The sequence below is a fragment of the Ahaetulla prasina genome, chromosome 9 (assembly GCF_028640845.1).
Source record: "Ahaetulla prasina isolate Xishuangbanna chromosome 9, ASM2864084v1, whole genome shotgun sequence".
Lineage (NCBI taxonomy): Eukaryota > Metazoa > Chordata > Lepidosauria > Squamata > Colubridae > Ahaetulla > Ahaetulla prasina.
Window position 1 is genome coordinate 15,719,233 of NC_080547.1, and position 18,035 is coordinate 15,737,267.

Sequence of the window (18,035 nt, forward strand, 5' to 3'; positions counted from 1 at the left end):
TATCATATATACATATATACTTGTATATATTGTTGTGTTTGACAAATAAATAAATAAAATTAATAGATGGTTTGGCTGAAAAAGGGGTGTCGAGAGGTGGCACCCACCCCACCCCTGAATGGGCACCTGCCTGAGCTTGCTCTTCTCTCCAGCTCTTTCCCTTGTTGCTTTCTCCAACAGTCCAAGCAGAACCAGACCAATGGCATTTCAACCCCCTCTTTTCCTTTCCTTTCCTTTCCTTTCCTTTCCTTTCCTTTCCTTTCCTTTCCTTTCCTTTCCTTTCCTTTCCTTTCCTTTCCTCTCCTCTCCTCTCCTCTCCTCTCCTCTCCTCTCCATTCTTCATCCTTTCCTTTCCTTTCCTTTCCTTTCCTTTCCTTTCCTTTCCTTTCCTTTCCTTTCCTTTCCTTTCCTCTCCTCTCCTCTCCTCTCCTCCTCCTCTCCATTCTTCATCCTTTCCTTTCCTTTCCTTTCCTTTCCTTTCCTTTCCTTTCCTTTCCTTTCCTTTCCTCTCCTCTCCTCTCCTCTCCTCTCCTCTCCTCTCCATTCTTCATCCTTTCCTTTCCTTTCCTTTCCTTTCCTTTCCTCTCCTCTCCTCTCCTCTCCTCTCCTCTCCACTCCTCTCTGCTTTTTCTTCCCACCGGCCATCTAAGCCCCTTTCTCGGTGCAGCTTCATCATCTCTCTTGCGAACTCTAGCATGAGGGAGTGTGCGTGCATGGGGAGAAGCGGGGTGGGGGTGGTGGTGGAAGGAAAGAGGCGAGCAGGAATACGGTTTCTCTGGGCATTCCCACCTGTCCTTTCTCCGTCCCATTCCAGAGGGGACTTCTCGCACCGTAAGCTTTTGCGTGGCCCCATCGGAGCCAGTTGCTGGTTAATGCCTTGTCTCGTGGGTGCCAAAAATAGACTCGCTGGCGGACCAGACTCCTGTTGTGGAAAAAACGGTGATGTCATCTCGGGCCAATCAGCAGCAGCCCAGCAGGGAGGCGGTGATGGTGATGCTGGGGAGCGGGTGGGGGGGGGAGAGAAAGATGAGCGAAAAGCACTTCGTTATCTTTTTTCTTTTTCTTTTTTTTTGGGGGGAAGCTATTTTATGGCTTGTCTGGAAAAAGTCAGGAGCAAAAAAACCCCCCCCAAAAAACACACCTTTGCTGCAAGATTGCAGTTAGAAACGGGAGACGGCTAATGGCTAATTGAGGGGGAAAAAAAGGTCATTTGGAAATCCAGCTGCAGGACTCTGGAATCTGTCGAAAGAGATGCTGGTGCTTTGCATCCGTCCATTTTGCCCGTGGTAGTAACTAGTTCGGGGACGTGGCTGTCAATCATTTATATTTTGGGGCGTGGGTGGGGTGGAGGGGGATGGGTGGGGAAATGTGATCAAGAGAGAGAGAGAGAGAGAGAGGAAAAAAATATGTATCCTCCTCCCCCCCAGATGTTTGATGGTTTGGATGGACACCAAGACAGTGGCTGCCTTCCCAAGTCACATGAGAATTACCCAGCCCTGCTTTTACTCAGTTTAGCCTTTATTAGCTCAAATGTCATTGACTAGGTTGTCTGCAGGCTCCTGCAACGTGCGCAAGCCTTGTTTGTGGGTTAGCGGAACAGTGTGGCAGCGTGGGCACGCAGGGAGCCAACAAAGGAACCGGATTGTGGCTTTGGTGTGATGACCTGATTTGCACAATGGGTCATAATATAATATAATATAACAACAGAGTTGGAAGGGACCTTGGAGGCCTTCTAGTCCAACCCCCTGCCCAGGCAGGAAACCCTACACCATCTCAGTCAGATGGTTATCCAACATTTTCTTAAAAATTTCCAGTGTTGGAGCATTCACAACTTCTGCAGGCAAGTCGTTCCACTGATTAATTGTTCTAACTGTCAGGAAATTTCTCCTTAGTTCTAAGTTGCTTCTTTCCTTGATCAGTTTCCTCCCATTGCTTCTTGTTCTACCCTCAAGTGCTTTGGAGAACAGCCCGACTCCCTCTTCTCAACCCCTGAGATATTGGAACACTGCTATCATGTCTCCCCTAGTCCTTCTTTTATTAAACTAGATATTTTTTATTTATTTATTTTATTTTATTTTATTTGTCACAACAGCATACATAAGCATAAGCATGAAGCAACAGTAGGACAGGAACGGTAGGCACAGTTTGTGCTCTTATGCACGCCCCTTATAGTCCTTTTAGGAATGGGGTGAGATTAATAGTAGACAGTTTTTGGTTGAAGCTTCGGGGATTTTGGGAAGAGACCCCAGAGTCAGGTAGTGTATTCCAAGCATTAACAACTCTGTTAACTGAAGTCGTATTTTCTGCAATCAAGATTGAAGCGGTTAACATTGAGTTTAAATCTATTGTTTGCTCTTGTATTTTGTGATTGAACCTGACGTAGTCTTCAACAGGAAGGACATTGCAATAGATGATTCTATGAGTTAAACACAGGTCCTGTCGAAGTTGGCGGAGTTCTAAGTTTTCTAAACCCATATCAGAGTTTAATAATATCGGAGTTGCTGCAACGGAGCGGCCAAGGACTATCTCATCTTAACCTCATCTAACAAACCCTGATGGCATGTAGTTGTCCGTACGTTAAGTGGCTCAGCTTCTTCCAATAAACCAGCAAAACCTCACCTGGTTTACTTCCTGCAAATATAGGTTCCATATTTTACCAAGCGGGCTTATCGTTCTTTGCAACTGATGTTTGGCACCCCTATATCGGGGTGTCAAACTCGATTTTGATGAGGGCCGCATCAGAGTTGTGTTTGACCTTGGAGGACTGAGGGTGGGTGGAGTGAGGAGGTACGTGGCCCGGGGAGGTGAGTGGCCATGTTGGACATGACACGGGACTCGTGTTGGGGGCACCTGTGGTGGCCAAATGCTAAGGCAGGACTTCCCTGAGACCCTCACTCACTCATTATAATCTTCCTTCCTTCCTTCCTTCCTTCCTTCCTTCCTTCCTTCCTTCCTTCCTTCCTTCCTTCCTTCCTTCCTTCCTTCTTCTCTTTGCTTTTCTTCTCTTCTTTTCCTTCCCTCTTCATTCTACTTTCTTCTTCCTTCCCCCCTCTCCTTATTTTTCCTCCTCCTCCTTCCTTCCTTCCTTCCTTCCTTCCTTCCTTCCTTCCTTCCTTCCTTCCTTCCTTCCTTCCTTCCTTCCCATCTTTCCTTCTTTTTCCTTCCTTGCTCTCTTCCCATCTTCCCTTCTTTTTCTTTGTCTTTCCTCCTTCCCCTTTCTCCTTTCCGGTCCCTTCTTGCATGCTCAAATGCAAAAGGGGAAACATTTCTCCTTTTGTTTTGTTTTTAGTTTGTTTTGATAGCCCTCTGCCAGCAAAAATGGAGCTGGGGGGTGCACGTTTTTGCTGGCAGAGGGCTGCAGGAGGCCGTCCAGGCCAAAAATGGGGTGCAGGGGAGCTGTGCGCGAACCCCCCCCCCAGTTCCATTTTCACTAGCAGAGGCACCGTGGGCTGGTCCTTTGCTCGATGTCCATCTTTTTAAGACATTTGTAGTCCATAATTTCTAAGATCTCCGTGCATCCATTGGGGAGACATCCAAGTCTCTTCTCCACGCTAAAGATACATTTTCCATTTTTATTTTCAATGATTGTCAAAGATTTTGTGTGTGTGTGTGTGTGTCCTGTACTCTTTTCTGTACAAAGTGAAGGACTGCCCATGGCTGAACAATGTGAAGCTCAGGAAAGAATTTTAGTCTGTGGCTAAAGGTGAAAGGGAAGACAATGGACTAGGACTAGGAAGGACTAGGATTGCAAGGCTCTGGAGGGAATCCTGGGAGGGAGAGGCTGAAATGGATCCGTTGGCTTTGGCCAAGGCATTGACTGCAACCCTAGTGGTGTCAGTGACTTCCCCTTCAAAGACCCTTCCAGGAATATTTTTTTTGGGCGTGCATGCGTTGCCAGGTTCCGAAGGCAGATCAATTTATGAATGGATGCCACCAAGGAGAAAAACCACTCCCCCGTAGATATTATTAGGCGAGGCAAAGAAAGAGTTCAAGGAAGAATAGCAAAGGAGAAGCCACGGGGCTGTTGCTGAGTCCCCTCCTCCCCCTTTTTCTCTCCCCACCCTTCCCTGAAGTGAGAAGGAGAGAGAAAAAAGGGGGCGGAGGTAGAGAGAACATGCCGGAAAGTCACCTTGGAGCGATGCTGAAAGCCTCCGTTCAAATGTTGCCTTGATAAGCTCAGGCGGAGCCAATCTTTTTCTTTTTCTTTTTTCTTTTGTCACAACAATATATGCAAGCATCAACATAAAATAACTACATAATAAAAATAACTTTTGATTGCTCAATATTGGAAGAAAGAAGAATTACCTACAATTGAAGAATGGACACTTGAAGTATCAAATCTGGCAGAAATGGCAAAAATCTCTGCTTACTTGAAAGACTATACACAAGAAAAATATATTTTAGAACGGAAAATGTGGATTGATTATATTCAAAATAAGTATCAGATAAAAAAAATATCGAATAGCATATGAGTAAATTTAGGAAATATTTTGTATTAGATTTATTTCTGAAGGAGAGGGGAATTGAGAGTGTGATTATGTGTGGAGTGACTAGAGATTATAATTTAGGAATTATTTTGGATTATGATTGTTAGTTTTGATACCCTGCATTTTGTTCTGGGAAGTCGGGGTGGGGGTGGGGGGTAAGGGGGAGGGGAATTGGGGGGTTGAGGGTAGAGGATGGAGTGATGGTTAATGTACAGGGATTATTGAAGATGTATAAATATAATTAATGTAGGGTCGGGTCTGCCCAGTTACCATTTTAGAACGGTGGGGAGGGAGAAAAGAGGAGAGAGTAGGAGGTAGGAAAGAGGAGAAGAGGAAGGAAGAGGGGTAGAAGAGGGAGAAGGAAGGTGTAGGGTGGAGGGAGGAGAGGATGTAGATAAGAGAAGGAGAGGAAGGTCTGGAAAGTAGAAGAAGGTAGAAGAGGGAAGAGTGTTAAAAAGGGGGGTGGTGACTGGGCAAGCCCGACTAATTGTATATAACTGTACATTGGATGAGCTGTTTGATATGATTGTAAAAATAAAACTTTTTTTATGAAAAAAACCCCTCATAAAATAACTACATATCATATAAGCATATATATGAGCAAAAGTATGCAATAACTATATTAATTTGATATAATGAAAGGAAACAATAGAACAGTTCTTCCAGGGTGGGGGGCTCTGGAGATGTCTGGATATCCCCCACCTTGCCTTCTTTATCAATCACTTTTTTTTTTTCAAATGCACTAACCGGTGCGCACGTTCCTATAAGTGCAGGAGAATTTCTCCTCTCTGCCTCGGCGCTCCCTTTCTTCCCTTTCTTCCTGAAAAGCCAGGGTCACCTTGAAGCCTAACCTGCTACTTTTCCCCTGTTCTTCCAGGGGAGCATAATGAAAAAGCTGCACCAAAGCAATTTTTTTTTTTTTTGACTGTTCCCCGGTTAGGAAACGAACGTTCTTCAAGAGCTTTCCCGAGATGACCTTGATAGAAGGATAGGAGTTGTTAAGCAGACACGGTGTGGCTCTGTGGGTCGCCCTGAAGCAAAATGAAGATGCACTACCTGACTCAGTGGTTTCTTCCCCAAATCCCCAAAACTTTAACCTTAGACTGTCTACTGTAGACCTCACCCCATTCCTAAGAGGTCTGTAAGGGGCGTGCATAATAGAATAGAATAGAATAGAATAGAATAGAATAGAATAGAATAGAATAGAATAGAATAGAATAGAATAGAATAGAATTTTATTGGCCAAGTGTGATTGGACACACAAGGAATTTGTCTTGGTGCATAGGCTCTCGGTGTACATAAAAGAAAAGATACGTTCATCAAGGTACAACATTTACAACACAATTGATGATCAATATATCAATATAAATCATAAGGATTGCCAGCAACAAGTTATAGTCATACAGTCATAAGTGGAAAGAGATTGGTGATGGGAACTATGAAACGATTAATAGTAGTGCAGATTCAGTAAATAGTCTGACAGTGTTGAGGGAATTATTTGTTTAGCAGAGTGATGGCCTTCGGGAAAAAACTGTTCTTGTGTCTAGTTGTTCTGGTGTGCAGTGCTCTATAGCGTCGTTTTGAGGGTAGGAGTTGAAACAGTTTATGTCCAGGATGCGAGGGATCTGCAAATATTTTCACGGCCCTCTTCTTGATTCGTGCAGTATACAGGTCCTCAATGGAAGGCAAGTTGGTAGCAATTATTTTTTCTGCAGCTCTAATTATCCTCTGAAGTCTGTGTTTTTCTTGTTGGGTTGCAGAACCGAACCAGACAGTTATAGAGGTGCAAATGACAGACTCAATAATTCCTCTGTAGAATTGGATCAGCAGCTCCTTGGGCAGTTTGAGCTTACTGAGTTGGCGCAGAAAGAATATTCTTTGTTGTCCTTTTTTAATGATGTTTTTGATGTTAGCTGTCCATTTGAGATCTTGCGATATGATAGAACCCAGAAATTTGAAGGTTTCTACTGTTGATAAGCGCACCAGCGTGCCTTCCGTCCCTGTTCTAATGCTTTCTTTTATTCGTGTCCTTTACATGTATTTATAATTACGTTTACACTTGTTATCTGTCATAAAATGCATGCTTGACAAATAAAACCAACAAATAAAATAAATAAATAATAAGATTTCCTGAAAAATAGGTGTGACCCACCCACGTTTGCGTTAACAGAGGGATACAAGATCAAGATCAAGGCAGCTACTAATGCCACTGCGTAAAGCCTTAGTAAGGCCACACTTAGAATACTGCATCCAGTTTTGGGCACCACACTATAAAAAAAGATGTTGAGACTCCAGCAAAAGTACAGAGAAGAACAACCAAGATGATTAGGGGACTGGAGGCTAAAACATACGATGAACGGTTGCAGGAATTGGGCATGGCTAGTCTAGTGAAGAGAAGGACCAGGGGAGACCTTGGAGGTCTTCTAGTCCAACCCCCTGCTTAGGCAGGAGACCTTATACCATTTCAGACAAATGCTTGTCCAATCTTTTCTTAAAAACTTCCAGTGTTGGAGCATTCACAACTTTTGGTGGCAAGTTGTTCCACTGATTCATTGTTCTCACTGTCAGGAAATTTCTCCTTAGTTCTAAGTTGCTCCTCTCCTTGATTAGTTTCCACCCGTTGCTTCTTGTCCTGCCCTCAGGTGCTTTGGAGAACAGGTCAACCTGCTTTTCCTGGATTGCTTGACTGGTCAGTTCTTCCCCAGATCTCCCAATTATGATCTATTTAGCCATTTTAAAAACCTCTTCAGTCTTAGATAGGTCGGATCAAAGTGCTGTCAGGATCTCAGTAACTGAGATTCCAGCTTATCCTGGTTACTAGTCTAATCTATCTTTTGGGATTGTACCAGAGGTGGGTTTCAGCAGGTTCTGACCAGTTCTGGAGAACCGGTAGCAGAAATTTTGAGTAGTTCAGAGAACCGGTAGTAAAAATTCTGACTGGCCCCATCCCCATCTATTCTCTGCCTCCCGAGTCGCAGCTGATCGGGAGGAAATGAGGATTTTGCAGTATCCTTCCCCTGGAGTGGGGAGGGAATGGAGATTTTACAATATCCTTCCCATGCCACGCCCACCAAACCATGCCATGCCCACCAAACCACACCCACAGAACCGGTAGTAAAAATTTTTGAAACCCACCACTGGATTGCACCGTACATTAAGCCAGTGGTAAAATCCAATTTTTTTTACTACCAGTTCTGTGGCTTGGTGGCTTGATGGGCGTGGTGTGGCTTGGTGGGCGTGGCAGGGAAAGGATACTGCAAAATCCCCATTCCCTCCCCACTCCAGGGGAAGGATATTGCACTGCAAAATCCCCATCCCCTCCCCACTCCTGGGGGAAGGACATTGCAAAATCTCCATTCCCACCCCACTCCAGGGGAAGTATACTGCAAAATCCCCATTCCCTCCCCACTCCAGGGGAAGGATATTGCAAAATCCCCATTCCCTCCCACTCCTGGGGGAAGGATATTGCAAAATCTCCATTCCCACCTCACTCTGGGGCCAGCCAGAGGTGGTATTTGCCGGTTCTCCGAACTACTCAAAATTTCCGCTACCGGGTTCTCCAGAACCTGTCAAAACCTGCTGGATTTCACCCCTGCGTTAAGCCATAAACGAACCAATTTGACTTAAGTTGGTCCATTTGAAGTCACCCAACATTTGAACAAGGTTGACATTCGCCACGCCAAGCAGGTTTTACGATTGTAACTGCTGAAGTTGTAAGTGATGTGGGATGCCAGTGCAATCGTTGGGTACAGCTGTAGCCTCTGTAGGGCCTCTGGTGGCTCTACAGACTAATGCAGTCTGTTCTTAACACAGCTGCTTGCAATTACTGCAAGTTCAAGTCCCACCAGGCCCAAGGTTGACTCAGCCTTCCATCCTTTATAAGGTAGGTAAAATGAGGACCCAGATTGTTGGGGGCAATAAAAGTTGACTTTGTATATAATATACAAATGGATGAGACTATTGCTTAACACAATGTAAGCCGCCCTGAGTCTTCGGAGAAGGATGGGATATAAATTCAAACAAAAAATAAAAAATAAAAAAAATAGCCATAGATAAGATTTTCTTCCTGTCTTAGAGGAAATTATTGAATTTTCCCTCCTCTTTTTTCCCTCTCCTTTCTCCCCCTTCCTTTTTTCCCCAGGTGCCCACGGTTTAAGAGAGGAACCCGAGTTTGTCACAGCTCGTGCTCATGAAAGCGTCATTCTCGGATGTGATGTAATCCATCCGCTGACGGGCCAACCCCCTCCTTATGTGGTTGAGTGGTTCAAATTTGGGGTGCCCATTCCCATCTTCATCAAGTTTGGGTTCTACCCTCCTCATGTGGATCCAGAATATGCTGGTAAGTTTAAAAAGGAAAATACAAGAGTCCAAACAATTTTGGAATCAATTTATATGTCGCCCATCTTGGCTACTTTAGGCGGCTTACTATCACTCTTTTAAAAAAAGAACAACACACATTTTGTTGTTAGTTGCGAAGTCATGTCCGACCCATCACGACCCCATGGACAACGTTCCTCCAGGCCTTCCTGTCCTCTACCACCCTCTGGAGTCCATTTAAACTGCTTCAGTGACTCCATCCAGCCACCTCATTCTCTGCCGTCCCCTTCTTCTTTTGCCCTCAGTCTTTCCCAGCATTAGGCTCTTCTCACCCATATAAAACATCAAAACTTTAAAACAATGAACACAGACATTAAATTTGAATTATATGTATATATATATAAGTTGATCAAGTTGGACAGGAAGGGAGCAGAATGAAGGATGGAAGTGGAGTAGACATCATAAGGTAAAGGTAAAAGTTCCCCTCGCACATACTTGCTAGTCATTCCTGACTCTAGGGGGCGGTGCTCATTTCCATTTCAAAGCCGAAGAGCCAGCGCTGTCTGAAGATGTCTCCGTGGTCATGTGGCCGGCATGATTCAACGCCAAAGGCGCATGGAGTGCTGTGACCTTCCCACTAAAGGTGGTCCCTATTTTTTCTACTTGCATTTATTTACATGCTTTCGAACTGCTAGGTTGGCAGAAGCTGGGACAAGTCACGGGAGCTCACCCCGTTACACAGCAGCACTAGGGATTCGAACCGCTGAACTGCCGACCTTTCGATGACAAGCTCAGCATTTTAGCCACTGAGCCATCGCATTCCTTTTTAGGTGGCTTACAATCGCTCATTTAAAAAAACCCACACCCATATAAAACCTCAAAACTTCAAAATAATAAACACAGACATTAAATTTAATTTTTTTTAAAAATACATAAAGTTGACCATGTTGGAGAGGAGGGGAGCAGAATGGAGGAGGGAGGATGGAAGTGGGGTCTTACTGAATCCGTTAGCCACCTCCACCTAGCCACCCCCAAAAGCCACTTCTAAAATGATCTAGTGCGGGCGCGTCAAACTCAAGGCCCGGGGGCCGGAACTGGCCCACGGAGTACTTAGATCTAGCCCGCGGTGCTTCCCTGGAAGCAGCAAAGAACCGGCCCACAGTGCCTCTGCCAGCAAAAACAGAGCTCGGAAGGACTCCATTTTCACTGGCAAAGGGTTGCAAGAGGCCGTCCCAGCCGAAAACGGAGCTCACGAGCCCGTTTTTGCTGGCAGAGCGCTCGGGTGTCTACAGGCGCTCGCAACACAAGTGATGTCGAGGTGGCCATGCCCACTTTGGCACCCCAAGGTCAAACACAACCCTGATGCGGCCCTCAATGAAATCGAGTTTGACACCCCTGATCTATTGGTACCCCATGCTAGTTGGCACTGCCATTACTTCAAGCCCTTTCTAAAGGCCAAAAAAGTAGGTGCAAATATCATCCCAGGAGCACGATGTTCCAGAGGACAGGAGATGTGGCAGAAAAGGCTCTTTCCCTGGATCCTGCTGGCTGAAATTCTTTGACCGGTGGGTTTCCACAGCATGGTCCTTCTGCCAGCACGGGTGAGGTGGGCCAACCCCATTGGGGTGAAACAGTTTCCCCGGTAGTCTGGTCCCATATGCTGCAAAGGGCTTCAAAGATAATACCCAACACCTTGAATTGGACCTTGGAAGCAAACTGGCAATTGTGGTGGTAACTCAACTCTCATAGCTTCAGAGGTGGGCTTTGCAACCGGTTCGCCTAGTGCAGAACCAAAAATGTGAGTGCGCTTTCTGCACTCGCGTGCTGCTTCAAACATATGGCGATTTCATGCGCGTGGCTTCCAACACACCTTCTCAGGCAGCCACGGTAAGTAGAACGGACGAGGCGCGGAAATCAGCTGGGTTGCATGGGCAGGGCGAGCGAACCAGAGAGTGAGATACATAGGACGGGATAGCGCCAGGGCGGGTGGGTGGACCCAGCTGGTGGTCGGAACTATTGGTTTGCCCGAACCGGCAGCAGCCCACCTCTGCATAGCTTCCCATGAAGGATTTAGGAATGTGTCCGTCAGCCTGCCTCTGCTTTTGAATCTTCTTCTGTCTTTTTTATTTGGAGACTGGATCTATACTGAACTCTGCCTTTCAACAAGTCCTCCTGGCAAAAGGGGATTATAAGCACCGACTTGCCTGCTGGTATCTCTTGAGCTGAAGGCTGTTCTCCAACCACCTTCTGGCTTTCCATCTGCTAGGACCATGTGCTTGACTGTCTGTCTGCTAAGGCCCCAAGCTGTCAAGAGCATCCCTGACTCCAATCCAGGAATACTAATTAGCTGATTAGATCAGATTGTGGAGAAAAACCCCCCCCAAAAACCTGCAGCTCCTTCCATCCCTCAGATGCTTGAACGGCAGGACACAAGGAGATGATTCTTCAAGACTACCTCAATCCAGCAGATTTTAGTGATGGAGGGCGGTTGGATATTTTTCTTCTTCTCCTGGATCTCAGAAGCGACTTGCTCCTTGATAAAGTATAAGCAAGGGGAGGCTCTTTGTATATCTGGGATTTCCCCAGAATTCCTTGCCACCAACCATGATGGCGAAGACTGCTGGGGAACTGAATTCTAAAACTTTCGGAAGGTGACGCAGTTTCCCCCCTCCCAAAAATAGCATCTATTTTATTTATTTATTTATTGTGTTGAGTACATATTAGATAATATATATAAGTATGAATTGAATACATAAAATGAATACAATTAAAGGGAACATTAGGACAGGGACGGTAGGCACGCTGGTGCTCTTCTGCACGCCCCTTACAGACCTCTTAGGAATGGGGTGAGGTCAACAGTAGACAGTCTTCAGATCTTCAGAACGAACATCTTTGACTCTTTCAACTTTCTCGCAATAGGACTTGACTTTGCTGCTTTTCTTCCTTACTTGAGGAAACATGGGATAACGGAAAGAAAAGACCATAATAACATGTAGGCTTGTTGTTGTTAGTTGCGAAGTCATGTCCGACCCATAGCGACCCCATGGATAACGTTCCTTCAGGCCTTCCTGTCCTGTACCATCCTCTGGAGTCCATTGAAGCTCATGCCGACTGCTTCAGTGACTCCATCCAGCCACCTCGTTCTCTGCCATCTCCTCCTTCTTTTGCCCTCAATCTTTCCCAGCATTTGGCTCTTCTCCAGGGAGTCCTTCCTTCTCATTAGGTGGCCAAAGGATTTGAGTTTCATCTTCTGGACCCAGCCTTCTAAAGAGCAGTCAGGGTTGATCTCCTCTAGGATTGACCGGTTTGATTGCCTTGCAGTCCAAGGGACTCACAGGAGTCTTCTCCAGCACCAGAGTTCAAAGGCCTCAATTCTTTGGCACTCAGCCTTTCTTATGGTATTTTTATGTAGGCTAGGGAGCACATAAAAAGTTTAATCTTCTCCCATCTTTAGAGAAAGCTTAAATGAAACTGCTTGAGTTCCAGACATCATTTTGTCCTCAAAAGCCCGACAGGTTCTGACTTCTGGTAGACTCTGGGATAAGGTTTACTCTGAATGTCTCGTGTAGCATCTGTGATCTTAATAATATTATCTCAGCAGAATAACGGATATTTTCTTTCCATCTCCACTGACTTCTCATTTTGACTGCTGTCTTCCAGGCCGTGCTAGCCTACATGACAAGGCCTCTCTACGCATCGAACAAGTTCGCTCTGAAGACCAAGGCTGGTATGAATGCAAAGTACTCATGTTGGATCAGCAGTATGATACTTTCCATAATGGCAGCTGGGTGCATCTCACCGTCAACGGTGAGTAAGGGATGTTCCTTGTTCCTAGAATTCTCTTTTCTGGACTTTGGTTGCCTGCAAAATGTTTAGTGTGAACTTGGCAAATGTCTATGGAGATTCTCAGTCATCCAGGTCATGGTTGTCCCAAAGGTGCTTTTTTTCAAGAGGCAGCTGGACTTTCTGGTTTTTCTTGGAAGATGTTTCGCTTCTCATCCAAGAAGTTTCTTCAGCTCCGAAAGGATTTATACCCCTTGCAGACAGCTGGTCATTTGCATCCTTGTTCTGTCGTCCTCTGCCTCCATCCGAATGATGGCTTAATTAGCCAGCACTATCAGCTCTGGCGGCAAAAGAGCCAGCGTCTGCCAAGAGCCCTCGTTATGTTCCACGACGCTGGTGAGTCACAACCTTCAGCTCTAGTCAATCAGTGGATTTGCCTGTTACAAAGAGACACAGTAGCTCTCGCTGCCTTTTATATCCTGTGGGATGTGGCTCCATGACTCAGCACTTCCTAGGCCTGCCCCACCCTTGCTTCTGTTGTTCCCTCCTCTCCTGCCTACGAAACCTAGGATTCAACCATGCCTGATTGCTGTCAGCTGGGTCTGCAGGCATGGCCTGGGGGGGGGGAAGAGTCAGGAAATAGAGGCCTCGTTATCTCTTTCACCTGGCCTGCTTCTGGCTCCTGGAGCTGAGCCAGGGAAGCTGGTGCTCCCGAGGTAAGTCCTGACGGCCCTTCCCCTTCACTGTCCAAGTCACTTTCTGGCAGCAGGGCCGGCTCGGGGGGGCGCAGACACAACAATCCTTTTAAGGAGTCGTTGAGGCCACCTGGAGGTTTATCATTGTCAACAGAGGGGGAAGGATACGATACCATCTATCTCCAGTCTACAATACAATCCTTTCAACAGTTCCAAGAAGGCTCAACACCCATTTGCACCACTCAGGTGACTCTGAGGACCCAGATAAACCTCCCAGTGGCCTTAACAGCTTGCTAAAAGAATGCAAATGACCAGCTTTCTGCAAGGAGAAGAAATCCTTCCATTCTCCACCATCCAGTCAGAACTGAAGAAGCTTCTCAGATGAGAAGTGAAACGTCCTCAAAGAAATACCAGAAGGTTCAGTTGCCTCTTGAAAAAAGCACCTTTGAATGATCTTGGCAAGTTTCCACCACAGGATTTTTTTCCTGTTCTTCCGAACACCTCACCATTGTTGGCTTCCTAAAGAAAAAAAGCCCACCTAACCATGAGTTTGAATGAATCATTGTTGTCCATCTTCTTCATGCTGGTTTCTTGTGAAAATGCCCTTAGATAAAAACATGGCACTAATATACTAGCTTCCTATTTTACACTCTCTCCCTGGCATTCCTCCAAGACTCAAATCCGGCTACTACACGTGCAGTGGCAAAATTTTGTGTCGCTGCAAGGTCCACGAGAAAAAAATTGGTTACCGAATTATAGATGTCATCTGACGCCAACTTTTTGGAGATATATATATAACAGTTATGGGAAAAATACATTTACTCACATACCTGACGGTTGTTCTACATGCATGTAAATTAGGAAGGGACCCTATTGGTTGAGATCATGTATTTTAATCTTAGGAATGGTACTAGACACGACTGATGTCAGTAGTATTTTAATTTTAAGTTACATAACAGATATGTTTATCAGAGATTTTATTTGATATGTATTATTTTATTCTTGAATTTTTAATTGTATATTTACTGAGTGTTTTTTAATTTGTTCTGGCCTATGGCTGTAATAAACTTACTTACTTACTTAGTTATTCCCTGGCATACAATTGTTAACAGGATCCTCTGTGGCTCAGACTGGTAAGACAGTCTGTAATTAACACAGCTGCCTGCAATTACTGCAGGTTCTAATCTCACCAGGCCCAAGGTTGACTCAGCCTTCCATCCTTTATAAGGTAGGTAAAATGAGGACCCAGATTGTTGGGGGCAATAAGTTGACTTTGTATATAAATATACAAATAGGATAAAGACTATTGCTAACATAGTGTAAGCCGCCCTGAGTCTTCGGAGAAGGGCGGGATATAAATGCAAAAAAACAAACAAACACACACATAGAAATTAGAAGATTCTAGATGTTGCTGAGATAGCTTTCCAAGATTCACCTGTCGTTGACTGGGATGCTAGAAGTGCTACCGCAGCAAGTATGTGGAAGAGGACACCTTCCCAACTTTCTAGTATCTAGTATGTTTTTTCCCCCTTCCGCAGGCATTAACAATGCACAAAGGATGCAACCCCTTTCCCCTTCTTGCTTAGAACTTTCCTAGTTCAAAAGGACCTGACGATTTTCTACATGACTATTAAAACCCCTCAGTTTTTGTACACAGATTAGCAAGTGAGAAAAGTAAAGTTCTACATTTAGGCAAGAAAAACAAAAGGCGCAGGTACAGTATATAGGTGGTATCTCGCTCAATTGTAGTAACTGTGAGAGGGATCTTGGAGTCCTAGTGGACAACCACTTAATGATGAGCCAGCCATGTTGCAGCAGCTGCCAAAAAAGCCAACACAGTTCTAGGCTGCATAAACAGAGGGATAGAATCAAGATCACGTGAAGTGTTAATACCACTTTATAAGGCCTTGGTAAGGCCACACTTGGAATCCTGCGTCCAGTTTTGGTCGCCATGATGTAAAAAAGATGTGGAGACTCTAGAAAGAGTGCAGAGAAGAGCAACAAAGATGATTAGGGGACTGGAGGCTAAAACATATGAAGAACGGTTGCAGGAACTGGGTATGTCTAGTTTAATGAAAAGAAGGACTAGGGGTGACATGATAGCAGTCTTCCACTATCTCAGGGGCTGCCACAAAGAAGAGGGATGAAGCTATTCTCCAAAGCACCTGAGGGCAGGACAAGAAGCAATGGGTGGAAACTAATCAAGGAGAGAAGCAACTTAGAACTAAGGAGAAATTTCCTGACAGTTAGAACAATTAATCAGTGGAACAACTTGCCTGCAGAAGTTGTGAATGCTCCAACACTGGAAGTTTTTAAGCAGATGTTGGATAACCATTTGTCTGAAGTGGTGTAGGGTTTCCTGCCTAAGCAGGGGGTTGGACTAGAAGACCTCCAAGGTCCCTTCCAACTCTGTTATTCTATTCTATTCTATTCTATTCTGTTCTGTTCTGTTCTGTTCTGTTCTGTTCTGTTCTGTTCTGTTCTGTTCTGTTCTGTTCTATTCTATTCTATCCTATTCTTCATTCCAATATCTATTCTATTCTATTCTATTCTATTCTATTCTATTCTGTTCTGTTCTGTTCTGTTCTGTTCTGTTCTGTTCTGTTCTGTTCTGTTCAGCAAAGAACGATAGGATGTTGCTACAAGGAAGGGTGGGTTGTGTTGAACGTTTTGCCTGCTTGTTGGTACTTCTCTGGCAACGATGGAAGGAGAAAAACAATAAACATGAGTTATGAGTTATGAATTACACACATATCTCCGGGCTTCATATATATATGTCCTGCCTCCCAGTGATATGCTTCTGCGGTAACCCTGAATGGCTACTTAAACTCTGAATCAAATGTGCATTTTATAGAGTAACTCAGAGGAGGTTGTAATTTTCCCATGACCCAGCTACTAAATCCCTTTCCTGATGCTCCAGCGATAAGGAGTGCATTTAGGAGAATGATGTGAGAATGTCTTTCTGGAGAGCAACAAATCTTCCATAAATATGTCTTGCCCACTGCCTCTTGTCCCCTTTGCTTCTCCCTTTTTAAGAAGACAAGCCTGGATGGAGTTGTTGTTGGTAGATCTAGGATGCTGGTCTTGCTCTCCACCAAATCATAGAGATTATGGAGCCAGGTTGGGTGAGCAGGAGAAAGTGGCTTTTAGACATAGCCTTAATAATTATGAGCCACTAAATAAAGGAGGATATTTGTAGCTGAAAGTTGACCGGTGTAGCCCTTGGTGCTCTCTGATCCTGCTTGTTTTCCTATAGACTTTTCATTATTTACGGGACCTCCTACTGCCACCGTTTGCCTCCCACCGACCCGTGCGCTCTCACAGAGAGGGACTCCTTGGGGTGCCGTCAGCCAAGCAATGCCGGCTGGCGGCCCCCAGGGGAAGGGCCTTCTCTGTGGGGGCTCCCACCCTATGGAACGAACTTCCCCCTGGACTTCGACAGCTCCCTGACCTTCGGACCTTTCGCCGCAAATTTAAGACATATCTATTTTCTCACGCAGGACTGGCCTGAAATTTTAATATTTTAGATGATTTTATGGGTTTTAAATTTTAGTTTTATAGGGTTTCTGAATGTATTTTAAAAGTCGGGCCAAATTTAATAAGTTTTTTAACTATTGTTTTTAGTTGTATAGTATGTGTTTTGATTGTTGTTTTATTTGGCTGTTAACTGCCCTGAGTCCTTCGGGAAGGGCGGTATACAAATTAAAATATTATTTATTATTATTATTATTACCCAAACTAGGTAGCATCCAGTGGTGAAATCTGAACCGGTTTAGTACCGGTTCACTTGCTGTTCATGCGCTCTGTACATGCATGCGCAGTGCGCACCATGCACCAAATGCAAGGTGCGCGCGCAGTGCATGCCAAAAGGAGGCATATGGGGTAAGTAGAACAGCACACACGGGGGGGGGTGATCAGCTGTGGCGCGCGATCTTTTTTTCTAGTTCTAAAAGCATTTTTTTACAACCTATTTGGCTGAAGAGGTTGTAAAAAAATGCTTTTAAAACTAAAAAAAAAAGGCTCCGACGATCGCACAGCTCAGCTGGGATCGTCAGAGCCTTTTTTTTAACCTTTTAAAAGCATTTTTTTTACAACCTTTTCAGCCGAAGAGGTTGTAAAAAAATGCTTTTAAAAGTAAAAAAAAAAAAAAGGTTCTGATGATCATTGGCTCAGCTGGGCATGGGCGGGGCCCCCGGGGATTTTTGATACCGGTTCTCCGAACCTCCCGCCATGATTGAAACCAGATCGGCTGATCTGGTCCGAACGGGGAGCATTTTACCCCTGGTAGCATCATCAGTGCTAGTCTTGAGTAGCACTGACGATAGTCTGTAGAGATTCTTAGTCATCCAGGTCATGGTTGTCCCAAAGGTGCTTTTTCGGGAGGCAACTGGACTTTCTTGTTTGTTTGTTTTTCTTTTGAAGATGTTTTGCTTCTCATCCAAGAATGTCGTGTCCCACTCCTCCGCTGACGGCCGGGTCAGGGAAATCCGAATCAGGCGTGCCTCTGCAGCTCTGCCAAAGTCCTAGCAAAGTCCTCAGGGCAGGCAGGAGACCAGAAAGTGACTTCAGCAAGATATGTTTAGACTTTGCCTGACTCAGAGAATGCCAGAAAGCAGGTCCTTTATATAGGCCATGGGGTGTGGCTCCATGACTCAGCACTTATCCAGGCCTGCCCCTCCCTTCCTTCTGTTGCCTCCATCTATCAAGTCTTCTGACACGAGGGTCACTCCAGTCTGCAGCTGTTGGCAATTGA

At 45.0% G+C, this 18,035-nt stretch overlaps 1 protein-coding gene across 1 annotated transcript in view; it reads left to right on the top strand.

Moving 5' to 3' along the window:
- Positions 1-18,035, top strand: part of IGSF9B (immunoglobulin superfamily member 9B) — a 131,791-nt gene that overhangs the window by 35,178 nt on the left and 78,578 nt on the right. Inside the window, exons 2-3 of the mRNA XM_058194822.1 lie at positions 8,629-8,826; positions 12,465-12,611. Of these exons, the coding sequence (XP_058050805.1) occupies positions 8,629-8,826; positions 12,465-12,611 (345 nt within the window). The remainder of the gene's footprint in view (positions 1-8,628; positions 8,827-12,464; positions 12,612-18,035) is intronic.